The sequence below is a fragment of the Bos indicus x Bos taurus genome, chromosome X (assembly GCF_003369695.1).
Source record: "Bos indicus x Bos taurus breed Angus x Brahman F1 hybrid chromosome X, Bos_hybrid_MaternalHap_v2.0, whole genome shotgun sequence".
NCBI lineage: Eukaryota > Metazoa > Chordata > Mammalia > Artiodactyla > Bovidae > Bos > Bos indicus x Bos taurus.
The window spans coordinates 99,625,809-99,651,308 of record NC_040105.1 but is presented as its reverse complement, the minus strand read 5'-3'; the positions used below and the strand labels follow the sequence as shown (position 1 = coordinate 99,651,308).

The 25,500-nt window shown below is 34.4% G+C and overlaps 1 protein-coding gene across 4 annotated transcripts in view; it reads left to right on the top strand.

The window, feature by feature from the left end:
* Positions 1–25,500, top strand: part of DIAPH2 (diaphanous related formin 2) — a 982,036-nt gene that overhangs the window by 300,536 nt on the left and 656,000 nt on the right. For all 4 annotated transcript variants that reach the window (XM_027534395.1, XM_027534394.1, XM_027534393.1 and 1 more), the window contains 7 exons: positions 2,782–2,900; positions 5,514–5,630; positions 7,786–7,904; positions 11,243–11,307; positions 14,299–14,403; positions 20,079–20,375; positions 22,106–22,220. In XM_027534395.1, the coding sequence (XP_027390196.1) occupies positions 2,782–2,900; positions 5,514–5,630; positions 7,786–7,904; positions 11,243–11,307; positions 14,299–14,403; positions 20,079–20,375; positions 22,106–22,220 (937 nt within the window). The remainder of the gene's footprint in view (positions 1–2,781; positions 2,901–5,513; positions 5,631–7,785; positions 7,905–11,242; positions 11,308–14,298; positions 14,404–20,078; positions 20,376–22,105; positions 22,221–25,500) is intronic.

Here is a 25,500-nt window from a genome sequence, read left to right as displayed (position 1 = left end):
ATATGTTGTTTCATATAATCATTAGAATCATCAAGACAATGACAATTATTTTAATTAAATTATGTTAGAAATTTATTTTCAAAATTTTCCCTGTCTCTATAGATACATTGTGGTGTTTAGAGAATTTATATTTCACTTACATGGAAAATTCACTTTTCATAAATTTGCTTTAGTAATTTGGGACAAATGAGTTGTTAAACACTGCATAGTGATTTTTAAAATAGTATTTGCTCTGTAGTTAACTTACATTGATTTCTTGTGAAGTTTTCTCCATCTGCCATTTTATTTAGTTAAATGAATTAAGAAAATACTAGATAAATCAGGTATGTGAAGGAACAAGACAGTAAGAAATTGTGTTTGTAGGCAGCCGGCATTCTTAACCTCTTTTAGAAGACCAATAAACCTTTTCTTATTCCTTTGAAGACTCAATTTTGATTGCTTGACTGGTAATCAGTCATATACTGGTAATGGACTTTGATTTCCTTTGAAGTACACCATATTATAGAGACGTAACTATCTATTTTAGAGAAACTGCTGATAATGTTCTGTATCTGTACTGCAAATCTGTTCAAAAAATATCTGAAACATATTTACAGTATTTCACATAATTAACAGTGTAATTCAGCAATTTTATGTCATTCTTCATTTAAAATATAAAACGTCAGTGATACATTTCCAATATTCCAATAAGGTATCTGTCACACTTGTGCTGTATAAAAAATTTATTAATTCATTAAATATTTATTTAATCAAGAATTTTTGAATATACCTTACAAGGTTTGACATTTGAATGAAAGGAAGTTTTCTATATATGTATGTGTATGTAGATATGCATATGTGTTTTAATGGTACATTGTTAACAAACAATATTTATGAGATATTTCATTTATGTATATCTATATTTTATATTGTGCTATATATATTCACATACTATATATACTATATAAATAATGTATTATCCTAATTAAAAATGGAAATAAACATTTAACCAGTTATTTTTAATGAAAGTATTTAGATCATACAGGTTGATTCCATGTTTTTGTAAATTTCTGAGGCTTATTAAATGACAGTATATAACTTGTTTTTTCTATTCAAACATATTTGAATGTGTTAAAATTTGATAGTGAACATCTAAGAAGGAATATATTATGACATAAGAATAAGGAAAAATTATGTATTATAAAAATGGTTTTTTCTTCATTGGATGTGTCTTGTTTCTGCTCTTTTCTGAATTGAGTTCAGAAATCACTTGATAATGTAACTCATCAATGTTAGGTAACTTTACATTCCAATAAATTCTTCATTCCCCTTCAAAGTGAAAAGTTAGACCTAAAACAAATTATTACTAAAGAGGAAACTAAACTTAAATGCATGTATTTGTTATGTATTTTATATTAAAACATATTAATACTTTCATATGCTTTGTAGGTAAATTTTCAGGAAATTCTTATGTATGTGAATGTTAGGAAGAAAACATCTAGAAATTGTATAAGTTTGTCTTTGGTTTCAGTAATAGCCATTACATCTTCATTTATAATTGTCCTTAGTGAATAAAAACAGAAACAAAAAAAAATGCATCTGAGTTTGTTTTATCAACCGAATTTGAAGTACACCATGCTTGCATTTCCTTTTAGAGTTCAAGCTCAGATCTGAACATCCTAGTCTCTCTGTAACACCCTTGAGTATCCACAGTGATTATCAATTTGGGTTTTGAAAGCGGAAACTTAAAGGATACATATTAAAAGATATTCCAGGTGATATATATTAAGCCCAACAATCTCCAGCATGCTATGCTATGCTAAGTCACTTCAGTTGTGTCTGATTCTGTGCGACCCCGTAGATGGCAGCCCACCAGGCTCCCCCGTCCCTGGGATTCTCCAGGCAAGAACACTGGAGTGGGTGGCCATTTTCTTCTCCAATGCATGAAAGTGAAAAGTGAAAGAGAAGTCGCTCAGTCGTGTCCGACTCTTAGCGACCCCATGGAATGCAGCCTACCAGGCTCCTTCCGTCCATGGGATTTTCCAGGCAAGAGTACTGGAGTGGGGTGCCATTGCCTTCTCCGAATCTCCAGCATGGCATGCTCCCAAAGATTTTGTTTATACTATGATTTTGAATTATCAGGGGTTTGTAACACATGTGCTTATAATGTATTACAAAAACAAATCTTTGATGCCCAAGTTGGTATTTTGTGATTCAGCTAAGCAAAAATAAAAGGTGGGGGAGGAGGCTAGTTGTGCATCTTGATTAAAAAATCCTGATGCCTTTTTGCTTTAAAATCACAAAATATCATTGAAAATAAATTTGTTTATACAACTTTTCACGCCATACTTGGTACTGTTGTGCTTGAATATATCCTTGCATTTGTTCTTCATTAGTACAATTGATCTATATTTGCATTTTTTGCCAGAGGCATATGTGAATGTTCTAGCTGCATGAGTTCTTTTGCAATCTTTGATTAGTGTGTTTAGTCAAAACAACAGCATTTAATTTGGGTTGTTAGCAATTAGTTTTTTTCCATTGTAAAAGTGATCATTAATTTTTTAATGTGAATCGTCAAAATCTGGGGTATGAAAAGAAAATTCAGTGAATGCAATGAGGTTTTTTTCATTTTTAAATAGAAAAACAGAGTACATTTACTTTCTTACAGGAAACCAAGTGCCTGGGTCAATATTTGAAATTGCTTCTGCATATGCAAATAAATAATAGTATCAGGGCTTTATTTCCAAAGTATGGTGTTGTCAAACTGTTATTCGGCTGTTAAGTTTTCTGTTTATATATTAGGATTTGAAAGAAAAAGAGAATGATGAACTTGATATTCAGTTGAAAGTATTTGATGAGAACAAAGAGGACGACCTAACTGAATTATCACACCGTCTCAATGACATTCGCGCAGAAATGGAATATCCTTTTGACAAACCAGAAAAATCGTTTTGCATGTACTGTGAAAAAGGGATTTGTGGGTGATTTTGTGAACCATTATTAGAATTCTTGTCTGCCAGCCCAATCTATATCCATTTATTTATATTAGAACCTCACTATGATGCTGTTCTTGAGATTCCTGTTGAAGAATTGTCAGACTCTCCTGATGATTTACCCAGAGTACACTGAAATACACACAATGGCTTGCAGCATTATAGGTATACTCTGTTCAATGGTCTTGAATAGACAGGAGCCTAAGGTAATATTCCTTGTGGATAAGGATTTTTGGGGAAAAGTTCAGTGAGTTCATATGTGACTATAGGTAATATACAGTTTCAGTTTATTAAATGGTATTCCAGTGATTTAGAGATATCATTCAGTTCAAATAAATGTCTTTTTCTCATTCTAAATATTTGGGTGCCTAAGTGGGGAAAAACAGTTTAAATGTGATAGGGTCTGACTAGAACAAAGCTGCTAGAGTGGAAGCATTTAAGTCAAATGCAACTAGCATATAACCTTTTTGTGGCAACGGTTTTATACAAAATGATTTTTGATATAAAAGATGATTGTCATAGCATTGCTGGCCATTTGTTTCACATACACTAAATTTCTTACCTATGGGTTCTGGGAAAATGGGGAAATACATCAGAACCAAAAAGCCCTCTGAGCTGCATTTCTCTCTATAATGGCTTCTCCAGTCATCTTCTTTGCCCTGTAGTACTTTGCCTGTATCTGTCTTATTTACGTTCACTTCTGTGTCCCTATGAAATGGAGGGCAGAAGTATTTCAACTTTTTCCTCCAATGTTCTTACCAAAGTGTCTTACATTTGAGTACTGGATAAATGCAGTGAGTAACAATTTTGTTATTGAGAGATAATTTCCAGTAATTTCTTATCCTTTATCAGTGACTCTAGTTTACAGCAGTTTCCATAATATTAAATGTGTTTTATATCAATAAATATCTTGCTTTGTATAAATTTTTCTTCACCATAAATCTGTTCTTTGGATCTATTTCATAGCCATTGAAAGGAGCTTATGAGACTTTAGCACAAGACTCTTAGATGAGGTGTAAGAAGTAATCCATCATATACTTAATTCTACTTCAGAGAAAATGTTGACAGTTCAGGTTATTTTTAAGATACTGGATTACATCTCCTCTTCTACTTTTATTTTACATTGATTTTCTAGGTCCTTGCTTTTCTTATAAAAGTGAATCCATATTTGAAATCTGTTTTATAGTTTAATAAAAGCATTTAAACTTTGCTACTCTTTTTACATCATAAGAAAAATGTTTCAGGCTTCTTTGTCTTTCAGTTCAGTTCAGTTCAGTCGCTCAGTCATGTCCGACTCTTTGCGACCCCATGAATCTCAGCACGCCATGCCTCCCTGTCCATCACCAACTCCCGGAGTTCACTCAAACTCATGTCCATCAAGTCGGTGATGCCATCCAGCCATCTCATCCTCTGTTGTCCCCTTCTCCTCCTGCCCCCAATCCCTCCCAGCATCAGAGTCTTTTCCAATGAGTCAACTCTTCGTATGAGGTGGCCAAAGTCCTGGAGTTTCATCTTTAGCATCGTTCCTTCCAAAGAACACCCAGGGCTGATCTTCTTCAGAATGGACTGGTTGGATCTCCTTGTAGTCCAAGGGACTCTCAGGAGTCTTCTCCAACACCGCAGTTCAAAAGCATCAAGTCTTCGGCCCTCAGCTTTCTTCACAGTCCAACTCTCACATCCATACATCTGGACCTTTGTTGGCAAAGTAATGTCTCTGCTTTTCAATATGCTATCTAGGTTGGTCATAACTTTTCTTCCAAGGAGTAAGCGTCTTTTAATTTCGTGGCTATAGTCACCATCTGCAGTGATTTTGGAGCCCCCAAAAATAAAGTCTGACACTGTTTCCACTGTTTCCCCATCTATTTCCCATGAAGTGATGGGACCAGATGCCATGATCTTAGTTTTCTGAATGTTGAGCTTTAAGCCAACTTTTTCACTCTCCACTTTCACCTTCATCAAGAGGCTTTTTAGTTCCTCTTCACTTTCTGCCATAAGGGTGGTGTCATCTTTGTCTTTAACCTCCCTCTTTTAGCACAAAGGAAATACAAATGAATGCAAATTGTAATGATTTCATATGTAGTGGTTCATCTGTATAAAACTGATTTTTATGAACTTTCAGCTGTCCACACAGTGCTCCTTTGCGTTACTATCTTGTGTGGCAGTGAAAAAGAAGGAGGAGTAGCTTGTATGAATAATATAGGTGCTCCATTATAAACATAGGAAGGTTAGGAAAAAATCATTTTCATTAGTGGCATTTGCTATTCCAGTGGTACCAACTGTAAGCTGTAATTCAAAATAGAATGAATAATTGATCATTTAAGTCTTTAATGGCTAAATGTTTAAGTCTGTTTTTCTGGTTAAAAAGTTAAAGTGATCCATAGATTAAATTTCTTTATGCAAATGTTTAAATACTGCATCATAGATTTGAAAGTTTAGAAACAGTAATGGAAACAAAATTATCTCTTAATGTTTTAAAAAATGAAGCTGCTTTTGTTATGAATGAAAGTGAATCAGCATTTTATTCCTTTACTCACTTTCCACTGATATGAATGAAGTATACCATCTTCTGTATAATATGTTGAAGGACACTGCTGCTGAAAATTATTTATTATCCATTCTACAACATTTTTTGCTCATCAGAAATGACTATTATATCAGGTAAGAGGCTGTTCTTAAAGTACGACTTATGTAATTTGAATTAGATATTAAAGGAAAATTAGCAATGTAGTGAGAAGTAGACAGTATATGTATATACAGACGTAGAGTATAAGAATTTGATGACTTTAGATAACATTTTAAAAAAATATGTTAATTAAATTTTCATTGGGCCAGAAGAATCTGCTTATAAAAATGATGTATGCCATTTAAGTAGCAATAAACCTAACAGATTTTACTGACCCTGTAATAAAAATTTTTGTAGCACAGAGTAACCTTCAAATAGTCTATGGTAGAGTTTTTAAGTTCTTGTACATTTGATAAGTAAGACTATTGTTATTCCTCTTGTATAGTATTTATCTAGTAATAGATATGAACTTATCTAAGAAAATAGTAATATTAATATTTTAGATTTATACACAATAATGTAATTCTTCTAAATAAATGAATATAATAGTAATCCATATGAAGTCATAAATTTCAGAGTCCAGTTCTGGGAATATATCTGAAAACCAGAGAAAGATTTCTGAGTGACTGAAATTATCAATAAACTGGTGACAATGATCTCATGATCTTACATTTAATTGTTCAAGAGACTAATAGTTGTTCCTTATACTCTGATATGTGTGAAATTCTAGCAAACTTGATCTCTCTGATTTCTCAAACCTTGCTTCATTAAAAGGCAAGGGAACGTACCATGGGGTCGGGTACAGTCACAACCAAAATGACAGATCTAAAGCCCATAGAGTACAATTACAGTTCTGTTATAGTTCAGACCAGTGCAATAACTGATGGGCAGGCATCATGATGTTACAGAGACTAGAAAAATGTTTAAAATATTATATGCTATTCTTTTTTTAAGCAGGAAAGATAGTAATGCAACGTAAAATGATTGTTGTTTTCTCAAATAAGTGGTGGTAAGTAAAGGGGTACAGTGCCCATGGGTACACAGTTACCTGGGGAAATAATTTGTGTCCATTTCTCAGTAACTTTGAATGAATGAGAAATTGTTCTAATATGATACTTTTTTCATCTTGGGAACATCCATGTGAGGAAGATGAGTCACTAGTACTTTTATTCTACTGATGGATACTTTGACTTAAAGAGAATTATTGTGTTTTCCTTGTTTATCCAGAGAGTCTTTGACCTGATTGATTACAATCTGATATTATTTACCATAGATCTTTTGATGACTTGAAAAAGCCTCAGATGTGTAATATATACTACTGTTTCTTCTCATCCTTGCGACCAACCCCATGACAAAAGACATAAGTGCAATTAGAATATGTTTGGATTTGTTTGCAAACTTTTAGTAGTTTGACTAGTTATCAGCACACTAATGTTAAGGATGTTTATGTTACAATTTGTCCATACTGATATTTCCTTATGATTTTTCTCTGAATTTATTAGCTGCTGGTAAATGCTAAAATTTCCCCAAATTTTAATGCAAAATGTACTTTTTAAAAATTTTTGAAGTATGTAAGTGGTCATTTTTAAGGCCATAATTACCTTGATAGATTATAGAGTTAGGAAATGTTTTAGAACCTTTGACACTTTGAACAAATTGAAGCTATAGCCATGCATATTTAGTGTGTATGCTTCTATAAAATAAATCTTTTAAAATATGTGTATAAATAGATCTTTGGTATAGTCTGTAACATAAGTGGCCCAGTCCAGTTTTGTAAAAGCTGTTATAGCTATCTTGAGTAACAGTGTGGCAGTAAATTCAAGACATCATTTGCCATGTAATGCCAAGATACTCATCCCTTATTGAAATTGAGAACTTGGAGAGGCCTAGAACAATTTCTTTACCCATAGATGTAGGACTAAAAAGTCATTTGTTTTTATTAATTTCAGGAATAATAGCTTAAGTAAGTATATAAGGTTGATAAGTATTTTTGAACACAAGCATAAATCCCTGCAAGCTAGAGTATTAAGTCAAGGTATTAACAGTTGATTATATCACAGTGGGTTTTGCATTGTAATGTCCAGCCTACCTTTAAGCTTAGGCATGTTTTTCCTGAGAGAGAGTAATGGCTAGGAAGAGTTTTTAACCTTCTAGAAAATCACTTAGTTTTCTTTATCATGCAGAATCATTTCTTAAAATAGATTTGTCTGGGTAGAAAAGGCATTCAAGAACACTTCCTCTCTTTTGCAGGCCGCAGTATTACAAAATAATTGAGGAGTGTGTTTCACAGATAGTGCTGCACTGCAGTGGAATGGATCCAGATTTCAAGTATAGACAAAGATTAGACATTGATTTTACTCATCTGATAGGTATGTAACATAATCCTCAGTGTCTTTTGATTGTGGTTATAATAGACACTTTTCAAGTGTAGCTCTCTCACTAAACTTCCTCTTTTAATATGGTAGGTCATTGTATCCATGGGTACTCATTTGCTCTAACTATTAATTATGATGATCATGAGAGTTCTGTCTGTGTGATTGGAAATCCTAATCTGTTTGTTAAGTTTCAGCACTCTTGAATTGAGTTTAAAATCAGTGCTGCACCAACAGACATTATATTAGGGGTCAGTGCCTTGCTTTTTAGAAACGTGACTCAAATCCGTTAAGGTTATGCTGATAGCTTTGTGGCTCTGTGTAAATCATGTATACAGTAGGGTCTGATTAGTAATGCCATGGTAGTGTTCAGGTCCTAGAAAAAGAAATACAGGCTAATTTAGTAACTTAAGACCTTTTTTCTTTAAAAAAACAAAAACAAAAACTTTTATTTTGTATTGGGATATAGCCAATTAACAATATTGTGATAGTTTCAGGCAAATAGCAATGAGACTCAGCCATACGTATACATGTATCCATTTTAATTCTATGAAAGTAGATCAGTTTATATTTTCATAGACCTTAGATCTGGGAAGGAATTTGAGATGATCATGTTCATCTGCTTGGATTGCTGAGGAAATGACCTTATATTATCCGAGATGGTAATCAGCTACCCTTTCTGGAATAATCACTGAAGGACAATGGGCAGCCTCTCTTATGAAATATACTATACCGTATGACTTTATAGATAAGCTGTTTTATTCATACCTAATCAAAATTACTATTGGTAAGATTCAAACATGAACTCATTTGTCTTTAAAGGTAGAAAACTACAGCTGTTGAATGCTAATTGTATGCTATTCTTCACTCCATAGCACAGGAAGACTCACAGTAATATTCAGATGAATTCCTTATTATTTATCATGTGTAATTCTTATCTTGATTGTAAAACTCATGCTCACTTATTAAAGGCAGTCTAGAGACGTATGTAATTGATAAAATAAACCACCAATCATACTTTTCAAGCTCAGTACATTTCAGCATTACTTCTCAGCTCAGTACATCTTATCTCCATCTTCATCTCCATCTCTGTTTAGCTCTTGCTCTCTCTCCCTCCATTCATTTCTCTTCTGTATGATAATTTTTCATGGAGCATTATATTATTAGAATGTTTCAATATTAACCTTTCAAAATCTGACTTTGTATATCTATATAATATTCCATTTAGTAGAATATCATAATTGTCTTGACTAGACCTTATTATACATACAGATTGTTTTCAGGTATTTACAATTATAAATGAATTGGCTGTGAACATTCTTAATATAAATATTTGGCTTCTTCTCAATATTTCCTTAGGATTGATTCCTCTAAAGTGAGTGTATGAACTTTGAAAGGCTAAATGCTTTTCAGAAAGCTTTTGCCAGTGTACCTTTCACCTACAATTAATGTGAATGCTGGCATTGCTGCATCTTTTTCCCTGAGCTTAATAAACACAGTGGTTTATTTCATATTTGTTGAGAGTTATAAGGGACTATTTCCAAATGTTTAAATTGGCTTATCTATTGCAGACCATAGTTGTCACATACACACTAAATGTTGATTTTGTTAGCCAAATAGATAGATATTTGTTTTGTATACTGTGTGCCAGGTACTTAGGAATGTGTCCCCTTTATCAAGAGCACTGAGGTGAGAAAACATGAATGGATAAGTTGAGAGAACATAGTCAGTATTAAAAACCCATTATGACCTCATATAACTTCTCTAGGCTTCAGTTACCTCGGCCCTAAATTCAGATTACTCAAGTATATGTGTAGCTCTTAATATTTTATGCTCAGAGGTCTTGAGCAGCTAATACAGACTGTGAAACTTTCATTAGAACACACACACACACACAAATTAACAGGTGCTTCAAGAACTTCTAGGAAATCTGTGGATTTTCTAGCTCACCTGAACTTGAAGAGGATAGCGTCTCTTCTGATTTCACAGGTCTGTAAGTCTAGTTTTTTTTTTTTTATAAATCAGATCATATCCTGGCCTAAATTTCTTCAATGTCTTCCCATTGAAATTTTAATCAAACTCATTACCAATCATTGCCGGCACAACACAGATCTGACCCCTCTTTGATCTAACCATTTCCCAATTTGTTCTTTGGTTGCCTTGCTCCAGCCACACATTGTTTATTTACAAAGAAGAAAAAACTTTATTAATGGTATTCTTGACATATGAAAAAAAAACATATTTAAAGTGTAAAATTTGATAAATTTTGATGTTTGTGTGTACATTTAAAATCATCACAGTCAAGATTATAAGCATCTCTGTCACCCCCTAGAATTTCTGTGTTCCCATTTGTAGTCTTTCTTCCCATGCCTCCCCACCTCTCCGCATCCTGAGATAATCACTGATCTGCCTTCTTTCAGTATAGACTAGTTTCATTTTCTGAAATTTTATGTAAAAGGAAGCATATAGCATGTGCTGTCTGTTTTGGCTTTTTTTCATTCAGCATAATTATTTTGAGATTCATTTGTGTTGTGGTATTCCATGTATCATTTGATTTTATAACTGAATGCTATTTCAGTATATGTATATACCACAATCTGTTTATACATTTATTGTTAGTGGACATTTGCTTTCTTTGTAGGTTTTGGCTATTATAAATAAAGTTGCTATGAACATTCACATACAAGTCTGGGTATAGACATATGCTTTCATTTCTTTTAGGTAAATAAAGAGGTATAACATGGTTGGGGATTGGTATATATAATACACTGTATATATAAATAGTGAGAATGCTTCCCAAAGCAGATTCTTCAGTTACTTACATTCTTTAGTGTTTGATTAGACCTGAGAAGCTTGATGTTTGTTTTCTTATTTACATAATATATTCTGCCCTTGATTCAAAGTTGTTCAAGTGAAATCTTTGTACGTTGTACCTCCCCTTCTAGTCTTATTTTGAGTCATTTTGAGCCTTAATAATCTTAACCATAGTTCTTTGGCACTTCTCTACCCATAATAAGCTACAAAATATTTTTAATGAGTTCTGTGATAGATAAAGTTGGTAAATAATGGAATACATTTAAATGATGATGATTGTGTCTAATATATTCTTGGATGCTTGGTTTTGTGCCTCAACAATACCATCATTGAGTTCAGGTAGTATACAAAAGAAAGAAAATCTGGTAGTTTATGTTTTATGTGTAGTATACATCAGTTTCCCTCTAACATCAGTTGACATAATAATGATAGTCTCCATAGTAGAATTATAGGCTGGCAGCTGTCATTTGCCTAGTGGTCCAATTAAATAATTTCTAATCATTTTTGGTCAATCTTAATAGATTCTTGTGTGAATAAGGCAAAAGTTGAAGAAAGTGAACAAAAAGCAGCAGAATTTTCAAAGAAGGTAAGGCTTATAAAATATTGGTCTTAATTATATAAGTTTATCACAATACGTATTCTACCTTGTTTCCTTATGCGAGGCCTTATACATGTCATTTCAGTTACATAGTCCTTTATGTTTTTAAAGTCAGACACAACCACAGAATATTGATTTCTTTCCTGATAAGATAATGTTGCTACCATTCCCTGCTCACCACCTTTAATCCAGTATGGAAGAAAAACACTAATCATATCCTAGTAAAGTGATAAATGAAATAAAATTAGGTTGCTAGAAGCATATAGTTAGAAATAGTCAACCAAAAACACATTTTCCCATTGCTTTCCTGCGGGTCTCACTTAACAATAGTTCCTTGGAGAACTGCAAGATGTTTAGCTAATCTTATCTGTCATGTTCTTTAAGTCAGTGCTATTTGTAGCAACAAAATTATGTAGTATTTTCTTTCTCTCTGTCTCTCTCTGCTTAGACTTATCTATGAATTTTATAATTATGATTTTTGAAATGATGCTGCTACTTCATGTATGTAGGCTTGGTGGAATTTGAGGTTCCTCTTTCTTTGTGTAATGCCTTAGGTAAATGTCAGCATTACGAATATCTGAATTTAATTTAGATCTCAGTTATCCCTTGTTTCCTGAAAACTTAGCTACAGTTTTATAAGGTTCTACCAAAAGTTGCATTCTATGGTTCTAGACCCTACAAAGCATAAATACAGTATTTCTCTCCTCCTGATGGCAAGAGAAGGTTTGAAGCCCAAGTCTAAAAGCTCTCCAGTTTTGAGCCTTATGACGGCAAGATAAAGTGCTTACATATTTTTGTCTCTTCAAAGTTATGACTTGCCTTGGAGATTAGATAATCGCTTTTGCTATTACTCTAGAAACTGTAGAGTATTACTGAAATTACTTCAGGGCATCTGAGGAAATGACTTTGCTTTTTTAGTTACTAGAATGGATTTTAAGAGTGTGGGCGTAAAATGTTGCCCATAAAATGGGCATACAATGTTTGTGTGAAGCTGTCATATTAGTGAAAGAAAATGCACACTTTTTGATTAGTAGACCTTTATATTTCTTAATGTTCTTGTTTTAAGTTGCACATTTAAAATTCCCTTTGAAAATCTTAGGAGCTCTTTAATTTATCTCGGGCACTGTGATTAGACACCATAAGACTGGAGCAAGTTGTGATGATCTATCTGGTAAAAATTACTGTAAGCATCTATTATTGGAAAAGGAGTCCTGAAATAATAAAGAAATTTCAGTGTTTGATGCTTCATTCTCCTCACCAAAATTTAGAATGAAAACTTGTATGGTTTCCCAGTTCTTGTCTACATGCCTTCTCTTATTCAGGGTGATTTGAAGAGGCAGTGCAAAATATTTAAAAAAAGGGGGGGGGGAACAGCTAGAATGAGAAGCAGTAGTTATAAGATCTGATCTCAGTGGTTTTGCTAATTAGCTGTGACTTTAAGTAAGCTATGTACTATCCTTGGATCTTATTTTCTTCATCATTAAAAGGAGCGAATAAGGTTAGTGGACTCATCAGAAGTCTTCCAGCTCACATAACTCAGGCTTCTCCTATTCCTACTCAGTGGGTTTACAGATAAAGATCATTTTAACTTATAAGCAGAAACACTATGTGCCTCTCCTTAAGTGTACTAAGTGACATTTGTAGAGCAAAATTGTATACAGTGTGCTTGTGTGGACAGCATGTTTGAGAAGCACACAGATAACTCTGGCAAGGAGTCTGGTAGTATAGATTCAGATCAATCTTAACAGGGAGCTAATGAAGTTGAAAAAGCTCCATCTTCTCAGTGACCTAGGAAATAAGGTCATTTGCTGACACTGAAGGATCTGGGATAGGTTTGAAATGTAAAGAGATTAGAAATCATTTGGACCAACCTCTGTGGGACATTTTCCTGGGATTCAAATAGAGATGAATAAAAGAAGTAGTTAGGCAGGTTTGACCTAAACACTATTATCCAATTTGCTCTTTCTTCAGACTGAATCTGAATAGCATTTTATAATTTCCAAGGGTCAAATCTACTATGAGGAGGAATATTTATTAATAGTGGACACACTTTTTTAACTGTTTTACAAACTCTAAAGACAGTTCTCAGTAGTAAGCTATATCACTTTAAAAAAACATAAATAACATATTAGAATAATGTATCAACTTCTAAATGACTTGAAGTGATGGTGACAATGCAATAAAAGGCAAATGTTCTATAGCTGGATATGAGTGGCATTCACTCATATGTATGTAGGCTTATTTGGGTCAGAGATCTGTCTGAGTTAACGGCTGGGCAGCCTGCAGTAAGCGGATAGTCACCATCTGATGGTCTCTTTGGTTTACCACTCTGTAATTGAACCTCTCATTTGCCCTATTATAACATTCTATACAAGTGTTTTGGCTAACCGTCTGAATGACAATGCTGTTATGGCATATATCATTCTACTGTCAGATTTTGTGGAGAATTACTTTTTGAATTTATTTTACCACAATTAAGACTGTAATGCAAATAGTCTATTTTGTATTAATATATATTCATGTGAGCGTTCTAGAAGTGTTATCTCTTTTCAGGATTAAATATATTTTTAAAGAGTTGGACTGCTTGATGCCTAATTTTTAGGTTTCATTTTTGAATTAAATACACTTAAAAGTATGGGATGGAACATTAGGAAAAAAAAACGCAATTCTAAAACTTAATGTTCAATAACAAACAATAAAAACGTCTGCTATATATGAAGAGAGCCTACTTAGTCCAGCATTTAAAGTTTTGTTTTGTATTTTTTTTTCAGAAGTGAAAATGACATATTTCTCCTCTACTAACACCCTATCCCCACAGAGGTGCTTGATTGCCATAAAAATAATCAAGGGCTCTGATTTTCTGAGTGACCTAGGAAATTTAAGAAGCAATGCCACTCCACTTATTTAATACATAATGTTGTTGAAAGCTTTCTCAAAACTGCATTACTAAGTGTACATTTATGGTGATGATCATTGCAGTTCGATGAAGAATTCACGGCTCGACAGGAAGCTCAAGCTGAGCTTCAAAAAAGAGAAGAAAAAATCAAAGAACTTGAAACAGAAATCCAGCAACTTCGAACCCAGGTAATGAGACAAGATACAAACTTTGTGTCATGTCACAGTGAGTCCGATGGTAAAAAATTATCTTGTTCAATGGGAGGAAAACGTAACCAGAAGCAGACTTTTTGGCAGTTTCCCATTTTAATTGAAATAACTATAGATTTTATTTTCTAGGACAATAAATCATTTTAATGTTTGGATAAAAATAAGGCATTCGTTGCATAAACTGCCCTGAATATTTTTAATGGAATATATTACACAAGCAAGACTGTTTTTGAGATGAAATTTTCATGATGATTTGAAAAGTTGAATGCTTAGTATTTTCTTTCAAAAGGAATGTGGAAATGCTCATTAATTTTAATTATGCCCAAAGCTTTTTGAGATCTCTTTAAATCTTGACTACCATAATTTCAAAATCTATAAGCTTTACATTTCCCCCTATATTCCCTATGAAAAAAACCCCCATATACACTTAAAATCTTAACTATGGTGTCTAAATTATAGAGCTGATGAAGTAATTTCAGCACAACATAGTTTTTAAATGAATATAAAGAAATATCAAATTAGTTTTAAGCATAGTTGGTATTTGTTGATTGACTAGGTCTATTTCTGTCAGTCTATTTAAAAGTGACTTCAGAAGTCACTAGTTTACTCCACATTACCCATAGATAGGTCCTGTTGCATGTTGAAATCCATCCCATTATTTGTGGTCCCATCCATGGGGTCTCAAAGAGTCGGACACTACTAAGAGATTTCACTTCACTTCTCTTTCCTCAAACCAGCTTGGTTTCCATTCTTACTTATTTAAAATTTACCACCAGTTTTTTTGATTGTGAAACCAGAGTTGTCTTGGCCTTTGCTTTACCTCCAGACAAATTAAGCTGGTCACGGTTTTATGTCAGTTCTTTCTCTTTTTTTTTTGTTCCTTTGCCTCAAAACCCAGAACTCCTGAGGGCTGCTCTTTCATTCTGTCTTTCCTAGAATATTACAGTATTTCCTAACTTTCTGCCCTGCTTATGGTCTTTAATCTTCTTAAAACACTTCCCTAATTATTGTCACTCCAGGCTTTAATATGTTCAATGGTTGCCTGTTGCATTCAGGATTAAAGAAAAAAATCTCCTTACTAGGAATTTGAAGCTCTTCTATCCTTGACTCCCTGTTATCTCCCCTTTGCAGCCTCATCTCTGTTCTATTAACGCCATCATTTCGTGCAGCTAAGTCACCTCTTCTCCCTTCACATTTAGAATTTACCCTCTCCATGCATTTCCTTCTGCCAGCATTTCCCAGCATTAGTTACAGAGATGCTAATAGGTTTTTCAGGAGGAAAGCATTCCATAGTCCAGTAAATTTGGTACACTTGAAATGTTCTTCTTGGAGACTGATTATTCTCATTAGCATACTTAAGGGTCTGAGATGGCTTACATTGAAGAAGCCTGTCTCTTTTTCCTACAGTTTCCCAAATTCTTTTAGCCAAGGAACCCTTTATTTTAGAACACCTATTAACATCTCCTGCAAAGTAGTGTTCATGGAACTTAGTTGAGAAATGCTGGCTTCAGTTATTCACTCTTAGAAATGCCCTCCCTTGCTTCTTGTCAGTGAAACATCGCCATTCGAGAACAGATCAGTGTGACAAACTTTGAAAAACATCATCCAAAACTCTGGGAATTTCTTTGAACTTCACTTTTGGTATTCCCTGATGACTCAGATGGTAAAGAATCTGCCTGCAATGCAGGAGACTCGGGTTTGATCATTGGGTTGGTAAGATCCCCTGGAGAAGGGAATTGCTACCCATTATAGTATTCTTTTCTGGAGAATTCCTTGGACAAAGGAGTCTGGTAGGCTACAGTCCATTGGATCTCAAAGAGTCAGGCACAAGTGAGCGACTAACACTTTTAGTTTTAGAGTTTTGTAGAACACTCAAATCAGCATAAGCACCTTGAGGACAGTGTCTTTACTTTCTGTTATTATTAAAGTCCTGACTACACCTAGCACAGGGCCTTAGCATTTAGTCACGTACTTGCTTATTTATTATTAACTGATATACAATACTTTCTCATGCACCTTACATTGTATCAAATAGTAAATGTTTATTTGTTTATTCAATTGTTAATTCTCTATTGTGGTCTCATTTAGTTGTTCTATTCCTAATTAATTGTTCATAGGAGGGAAGAAAAGGGCTCATATGATTTGATTTTTAAAGGCTGGATGGTATTTTATAGAAGCATTGGAGATTTTCTTAATTAAATTTGTTAAATATATATTTAACTTGAGTAAAAAAAAAGCTACTTTAAAGTAATAGCATTTTTGTAATTACACAAGTTTCATATCATAATGATCTCATAGAGACAAAACTTGATGTTTACATAAAAGTATTACTTTCATTTTGCTGTCTATTAATACAAAAAATAGGATACACATTTATATTCAAATTATTAAACAAATTCATTTATACACAAAACTTGTAGGGTACATTTCTAATTTACTGAACTTTTCAGAAGGATTATATTAATTTTTTCCAGAATTTCTTTGATATCTCAATCAAGATTGGAAAGTCAGACTGTTCTACAGTTTTGCCACATTAAAAATAAAATTGAAAGAATTTTACATATTTTATTCCTGTCCCTTTTCTTAATCTCAGGAGGGGATTACATTCCAGGAGAGGATTGTCGTTTAAGTATATGAACACTTAAGTTGTATGTCTGTAGGTACACACAAAACCATATATATGATTAAAATATTTGGACGATGTGCATTAAATATTAGGAGAAATGTTTTTATCTACCTGTGATTGTTCATTTTTAACAATCTTGCAGATGGGCCAGCCCTTTAAAATTGATTATTCAAAAATAGGTTTTCAATTATTCATTATGTAAAGATATTTCTAGGTTTGGTTAGCTCAGTTAAGTAGTCCATGGTGGAAATTCGTATTAGGAATGATTAGAAAAGCTTCTCCCCAAATAAGAATAATAGTATACCAACAAATGTTAATAATTTTAAACTTTTCATTCAGTTAATGTAATGTCATATCTTGACTGCAGAAGATGTGTATTCTTTTGGAGGAGTTTCTTAGGAAAGTATACAATTATCAAATTCACTGTTACATTCATTTTGAAAAGTGAACCATTGTGATCAGTAATGGTTTAAAGAAACAGGTCCAGATTAATTATCAAAAAAGTGAATAGTGTGGAATGGGATGATCTTTGTCAGCTGTCATGCATCATTATTAGAGAATGAGCTAAGTGTTCCTTTCTGGTGGGAGAAACAAGTTGTAATCTCCTCATACTTCATTCTATTAATTCCCCTCAAGACAACTGACACTCATTCATGAGGAGCTTGTCTGTTGTAGTGGAAAGAGGACTGCATTAGATATGAGAAAAACCACATGTAAATCTTAATCACATTTCAGGCCGTGCAACCTTTGATTAGGCATTGAACCTGTTTGCAGTTACAGTTTGCTTATGTATAACAAGGGAGTTAATGGTGAGTGAGATAAAAATACCCAACCTACATTATAGGGTTATTATAAGGATGAAAAGAAATAATAGATGTAAAAATATGGATAAACCTGGATTTAATATGCAAATGAAAGTTCAGTTCAGTCACTCAGTCATATCCGACTCTTTCTGACCCCATGGACTGCAGCATGCCAGGATTCCCTGTCCATCACCAACTCCCAGAGCTTACTCAAACTCAAGTCCATCGAGTTGGTGATGCCATCCAACCATCTCATTCTCTGTCGTCCCTTTCTCCTCCCACCTAAAATCTTTCCCAGAATCAGGGTCTTTTCAAATGAGTAAGTTCTTCGCATGAAATGGCCAAAGTATTGGAGTTTCAACTTCAGCCTCAGTCTTTCCAATGAATATTCAGGACTGATTTCCTTTAGGATGGACTCATTGGATCTCCTTGCAGTCCAAGGGACTCTCAAGAGTCTTCTCAACACTACAGTTCAAAAACATCAGTTCTTCAGTGCTCAGCTTTCCTTGTGGTCCAACTCTTACATCCTGTAAATGACTACTGGAAAAACCATAGATTTGACTAGATGGACTTTTGTTGGCAAGGTGATGTCTCTACTTTTTAATATGCTGTCTATGTTGGTCATAGCTTTTCTTCCAAGGAGCAAGCGTCTTTTAATTTCATGGCTGCAGTCACCATCTTCAGTGATTTGGAGCCCAAAGAAATAGCCTCTCACTGTTTCCATCATTTCCCCATCTGTTTGACATGAAGTGATGGGACCAGATGCCATAATCTTAGTTTTCTGAATGTTCAGTTTTAAGCCAACTTTTAATCTCTCCTTTTCACTTTCGTCAAGAGGCTCTTTAGTTCTTCTTCGCTTTCTGCCATAAGGGTGGTGTCCTCTGCGTATCTGAGGTCACTGATATTTCTCACGGCAATCTTCATTCTAGCTTGTGCTTCATCCAGCCTGGTATTTCACATGATGTACTCTGCATATAAGTTGAATAAGCAAGGTGACAATATACAGCCTTGATATACTCCTTTTCCTATTTGGAACTAGTCTGTTGTTCCATGTCCAGTTCTAACTGTTGCTTCTTGACCTGCATACAGGTTTCTCAAGAGGCAGGTCAGCTGGTCTGGTATTCCCATCTCTAAGAATTTTCCATAGTTTGTTGTAATCCACACAGTCCAAGGTTTTGGCATAGTCATTAAAGCAGAAGTAGGTGTTTTTCTGGAACTCTCTTGCTTTTTTGATGATCCAACAGATGTTGGCAACTTGATCTCTGGTTCCTCTGCCTTTTCTAAATCAATAAATATAAGTTACTTTCTGTTAATTCTTGGTATTAGAAGACAGCTAAGTTACTAGTGCTATGAGACAGATACTTTGTGTAAAGCTAACTGGACCCAACGGAATCAAATCTATTATTTTGTAGTAATCATCTTATATTCATACCAATGTGACTTCTCCCGTGCCTCAGTGGTAAAGAATCTGACTGCCAGTACAGGAGATGAGGGTTCGATCCTTGGATTGGGAAGATACCCCGGATAAGGAGATGGCAGCCCATTCCAGTATTCTTTCCTGGGAAATCCCATGGGGAGAGGAGCCTGGTAGGCAATAGTCCATGGAGTTGCAATGAATCGGACATGACTGAGTGACTAAACAATAGCGACAGTTCATACCAACTAGGCCAGCAGGCTCAAACCATACACAGTGCTTCTTCTTTTCATAAATTTATAATAAAAGGTAAGTTTTAATTATTTTGAAGCAGTATTTCCGAAAATCTTGGAGTATGCCACCTTTCCTAGCCTTAGTATATTAGCAGAGTTAGTCATTCTCCAGGGTTTATAATGCTTATCAAAAATCTGTGCAAGTCTTTTTCACGTACTCTTAAGCGCTTGTGTGTTAGTTGCTCCGTCTTGTCTGACTCTAGGCAACCCTGGACTGTATGTAGCCCACCAGGCTCCTCTGTCCATTGAGATTGTCCAGGCAAGAATATTGGAGTGGGTTGCCATTTTTTCCTCCAGGGGATCTTCTCGATCCAGGGATAGAACCCAGGTCTCCTGCTTTGGCAGGCGTATTCTTTGCCATCTGAGCCACCAGGGAAGCCCACTCTTAAGCCCTTAGATGTTGTCAAAATTAAATGAATCTTAAACAACCCACCCACAAATGTCTACTGATTAGTTTTCTTTGCTACTCTGCTGTACTGTAAACATTTAAATAAACATTGGTTTATTGTATATTTCAGGGACCAAGTTCATCAGGAATTCCAGGCCCTCCTCCACCACCTCCATTGCCAGGTGGTGGGCCATCCCCACCTCCACCTCCACCACCTCTGCCCGGAGTAGGTCCCCCTCCTCCGCCTCCTTTACCTGGGATGCCTGGAATACCACCACCACCGCCACTGTTTGGGGGACCTCCTCCACCACCTCCCCTTGGAGGAGTTCCTCCACCTCTGGGAGTACCCCTTGATCTGCCATATGGAATGAAGCAGAAAAAAGTATATACGCCTGAGGTGTCCATGAAGAGGATCAATTGGTCAAAGGTAATGCTATGATTATAGTTTTTTGGCTTTGTCTAGCCCTAATTGCTCATTAATGTGTGAATGATGGTATTGCTATATGTTGTTATGGTTGTTGTTTAGTTGCTAAGTCATGTCTGTCCCACGGACAGAGGAGCCCAGCAGGCTACAGTCCATGCGGGTTACAAAATTACTCCATGTAACATTTGAGAACATGACCATTGATTCTTTTGCTTTTGCTTGTGAGTTCACCATCTTATGTTCATCTTTCATAACTAGAGAATTGGAAACTCCACAGGTAACTTGAAATTAACATAGAAGGCGAAAGGTAGGAAAACTAATACAATTATGTAAAGTTTAAAAATAAAATAAAATTAAAAAAAAAAAAAAAAAGAAGGCGAAAGGTAAATCAAAGTGAAAATAGTATACGAAAAATAATTTTGATTCTTTTACCATTGTTAACTTTAATTGCTATAACATTCTTAAATATAACCTTTTTATTAATGAGCCCTTTTATCTTAGTTATTTTTGTTCTTAGAAATTTTGTTTTAGTTTTAAACTTTCAGATAGTGTGGAATCACTGATAGTATTCGGTGTAGACATTAAAGTAATTGTTTTTTATATGATTTGTGAAAGATTCATTGAATGTTATTTTGCTTTATTTTTATTAAATAACATGTCTTATGAAAATCTTATTATCAAGATTGACACAGTCCCCATTCAGTAGGAACTAAATGTAATGAAAATACAGTTGCGTAGACCATCATCTGTGGAAATACCTATTCCAAGAACATATCAGTGATATCTGACAGTATCCATATGTTAAATTGGTCTGATCAGAATAATGGTTAAATTGTTTTACAGTTAAGCATGTATTTGTGGTTTGCTCAGAAAAGTAAATGAGATCTAAATGTTTTTGCAATGTAACTATTTTTTATTATACATGATCAACCAAACTATAGAATCCAGCAGTTGCTGGCCCAGTTATCTGTGTGTAAATGTCATGATATGCTTATTTAGCAGTTAAGCATACAGTAATGGCAAGCAGTAATGGCACATACAGTCTCAGAAAACATGATATGTAGTGGAAGATGCACAGTCCTAATATTGGATTTCAGTTCAGTGGCTAAGAGCACAATTCTGCAAAGCTAAGCTGCCTGAGTTTAAATCTCATCTTCACCATTTACTAGCTTGGGCAGCGCCTCAAACATCCCAGGGCTCAGTTTCCTCATTTTTAACATGGAGATAATAACAGTTCCTGCTTCAGAGGATTATTGTGAGGATTAGATGAGATGAATTAATATGTGAAATCACTTAAAAGAGTGACACATAGGAGGTATGTAATTGTCAGCTGTTATGGTTATTGTCTGCAACCTAGTCAGTAAACATGGGAGAGTTATTCTTCTCAATCTCAGTTTCCCCATTTTTAAAAATCCAGGAGTAAGAAGAATGTATGTAAGTTGAGGGGAGGGATTTACTCAATTATTTTTTAAGATTCCTTCAAGTAGAAGATTTTTTAAAATGTAATTTGTTACATGACCTATTGCTGTTGTGTACATTTCTGTACACCAGTAGAAGTCTGTGACTTTCCTAATGAATGTTTACTTAGAAAGTTTTGTTTTGATAGATCCTATAATTGATTTAGTAGGTTGGTGAATAAAGGTAATTTGTTCAACCTTGGTGAAAGTGAATTCTTTGAAAAAATAAATGCATAGTAATAATTTAAAAACCTCTCTTTGTTATTTTTGTTTCAGATTGAACCCAAAGAACTGTCTGAGAATTGTTTCTGGTTGAAAGTCAAGGAGGAGAAGTTTGAAAATCCAGATCTCTTTGCAAAATTGGCACTGAATTTTGCTACCCAGATGAAAGGTATGTTTTATATTTTTAATATAAATTTCTTGTTCTGATATGTTGAATTCGGTGCTTTGCTAAAAACTTCTGGTAATGTGTAGGTGTATAGTTTGGGGGTAGAGTCAAATATATTAGATTGACCTATTAACTGTATTGTACCCAGCAACTAAAAAATGATAGGTTTTTTCCTTTAAATTTTATTTTGCATAAGTATTATTATTCAACTGGAAATATGGGTTTTATTTTTATGATTTAAAATAAAATGTTTTAATTTTTTTGTTTACATTCCTCCGTTATAAAGTTATCATCTTTACTGAGAAGCAAAGGTGATGAATTTGTTGATAAACTGTGTAAGGGAAAATAATGTAAAAGAATAGTAAGGATTCAGAAGTTTCCATGAAACTGGAGTAAGATTGGTTTCATAGTGCTTATACAGTCTTACATTTGTAATAATCCATTTGATTTCTGAAGAAATTTTATACTTTTTTCCATATGCAGATTTTTCTGGAATAATATCAAAATCTGGTAACTAATAAATATATTTTACTGATTGATAATTGAGCACCTTTTTTATAATTAGGTCCTTAACCTCTATGAATGTCACACCTAATTTTGGTACTATGTAGGTAACTTCTCAATCTCATAATGAATCATTGTGATTTGTGAACTTTTGCAATTTTAACATTGCTATTTTACTAATTATTGTAGAACTGATAGCTTACTTAAGCGTAGGAGTTTTTTTCAGCCTGAGTGAGTGTTTACAACTAAGAAATTGATATATTCCACACGCCTATGCCCTTGGAATTAGCACCTTTACCATTCATTTGTCTGATTTGTCACAACATGCCCTAGAATGTGAGAATGTGAATTTTGGAAGATTCAGAGAGAGAGAGGGGGAGGTGAAAAGTATTCCTGTTCAGCCCTTCTAGCTTATCTTATGCAGTGAAGGCTCTTGTGCTGTATCTGTTTTTCTTCATAGATTGAAGCTCACGCATACACAGAAATCGGGCGAACTAAAGTATTCTGAAGAATTTTGACATTTAAAAAATTCCTACTAAACCTTTTTTCCCCCCTCATTTGCTCTTGTAAACTTCACATTTAAAAGATTCTTCAAGAACTCCAGAGATTACTATTTATTATAATCTGTTTTTTTTTCAGTTGAAAAACTAAAATATGCTTATATCAAGGTATTGGTAATAATAATAAAAATATGCATGGTAAACATATCCCTTCAATCCCAGACTTACAGCTTCTTCCCCAGAGAAAACCACTCTTATTGTTTTCTCACATTGCCTCCTAGAAATAGTCTATGCCTATAGAAGCATATGTGTTTTTATCACTTTTTGTTTTTCACCTCTTTCTGTTTTCACTTTATATATTTGAATATTTTTCCATAGTAGTTTATGTTTATCTACTGTGTTCTTTTTACACAATACATAGAATGCTGTCATATAGACCCCGTCTGAATTTATATAACTGATTACCTTTTAATGGGTATTGAGATTATTTCCAGTCTTTTGCTATTTCAAGCAATCTGCAGTGAACATGTATCTACATATATATCTTTGTGCACATAGGACTTATTTGTAGGGTAAATTTTAGAAGTGAAATTCTTAGATGAAATGAAATTTTGATAAATATTACCAAATTTCCTTCCAAAGAGTTTGTATTCATTTATAGTGTTACATCTAAAATATATATGAGTACCTGTTTCCCTACAACCTTTGCCCATCTCAGAGGTAAATGGCAAATCATCCATGTTACAATTTTTGCTCCTTAAAAGTGTAGCAGCTTTTCTTCTCTTAAAAGGCAATTTTAACCTCTTTTTCTGTGAACTTGTTTACACATTTTGTGTTGAGCATTTCTTCTTTTACTTATTGATGTATTTATATTGAGTCCCATAAGAATTATATTTTTCATAAAATTTTAGAGTCAATCTGGACCTTAGAAATGATTAAACCGAACTCTGTTTTACAAATGAACAAAGTGAAGTTTGATGCATGCAGGTTAATATAAAATCCATTAGAGAGTTTCTCAAGGTATTGTGGTATAGTGGGAAAAGCCCAGGGGAAATGGAATCACATACTTGTACTTCAGCTGTGATACTAGTAACCTCTGTGACTGAATTTTCTCATCTGTAAAATAAGGAAGACTGATGTTTAACTAGTAGTATGAGAATTAAATAATGTTATGTATTTAAAGGACTCAGCATGGTACTTGATATAGCAGGCACTCGATAAATATCAATTTCCCTTCCCTTTTGATTTAACATGATGCTGTGTGTATGTGTGTGTATCTTGTTTTAGATATTGACACTTAATACAACTGTCAATTCAGCATGACAATTTCCTGCTCATAGCCAGTCAGCTAGAGTAGAAGCCATTCTTATTCTGGCTGCTAAACCATAATCAAACCAAATTAAAATCAAACAAAAGTTATGTAAAGGCTATTATGTACTCACTGCTGAGAATTCTGCATTTCTATTGTCTTAACTCTGATTCTCTGCATTTTCTATGTGCTATTACTACTACTTCTACTTTCCTAATTTTGAATCCCTGTCACTTAGTTGTGTCTGACTCTTTGTGACTGCATGGAATGTAGCACACCAGGCTCCTCTGTCCACAGTGTTTTTCAGGCAAGAATACTGGAGTGGCTTGCCGTTTCCTTAACCAGGGGATCTTCCCAACCCAGGGATCAAGCCTGTGTCTCCTGTGTCTCCTGCATTGCAGGCGGATTCTTTACCCCCTTAACCATCAGGGAAGACCTAATTTTGAATATTTGAGTCCAAATCTGGTCGGGATCACCTTTGGGTACCATTACTGTTACTAAGATTTATTTCTGAAGGGACATTTAAAGGAACAATTACACATCATAGCATATTTCATAACATGTGCATGTGCTCAATTGCTTCAGTCGTGTCTGACTCATTGTGACCCATGGAGTGTAGCCCACCAGGCTCCTCTGTCCATGGGATTCTCCAGGCAAGAACACTGGAGTGGGTTGCCATGCCCTCCTCCGGAGGATCTCCCCGACCCAGGGATCGAACCTGCGACTCCGTCTTCTGTATTGCCGGCAGATTCTTTACCCGCTGAGCCACCCGGGAAGCCCATATTTCATAATGTAGTCAAAACAAACTTGAATGATACATGCATCCATTTATTTTAATAACTATTGTTTGATCTTAATTGTAACAGTTGAAATTCCTTGTCAGTTGCAGTGCCTTGATTCATACTTGGTCAATAGGTGGCAGGATCAGTAAGAAGTCAGCTGGAGGCTGTGGCTCTAGGGAACTGAAACC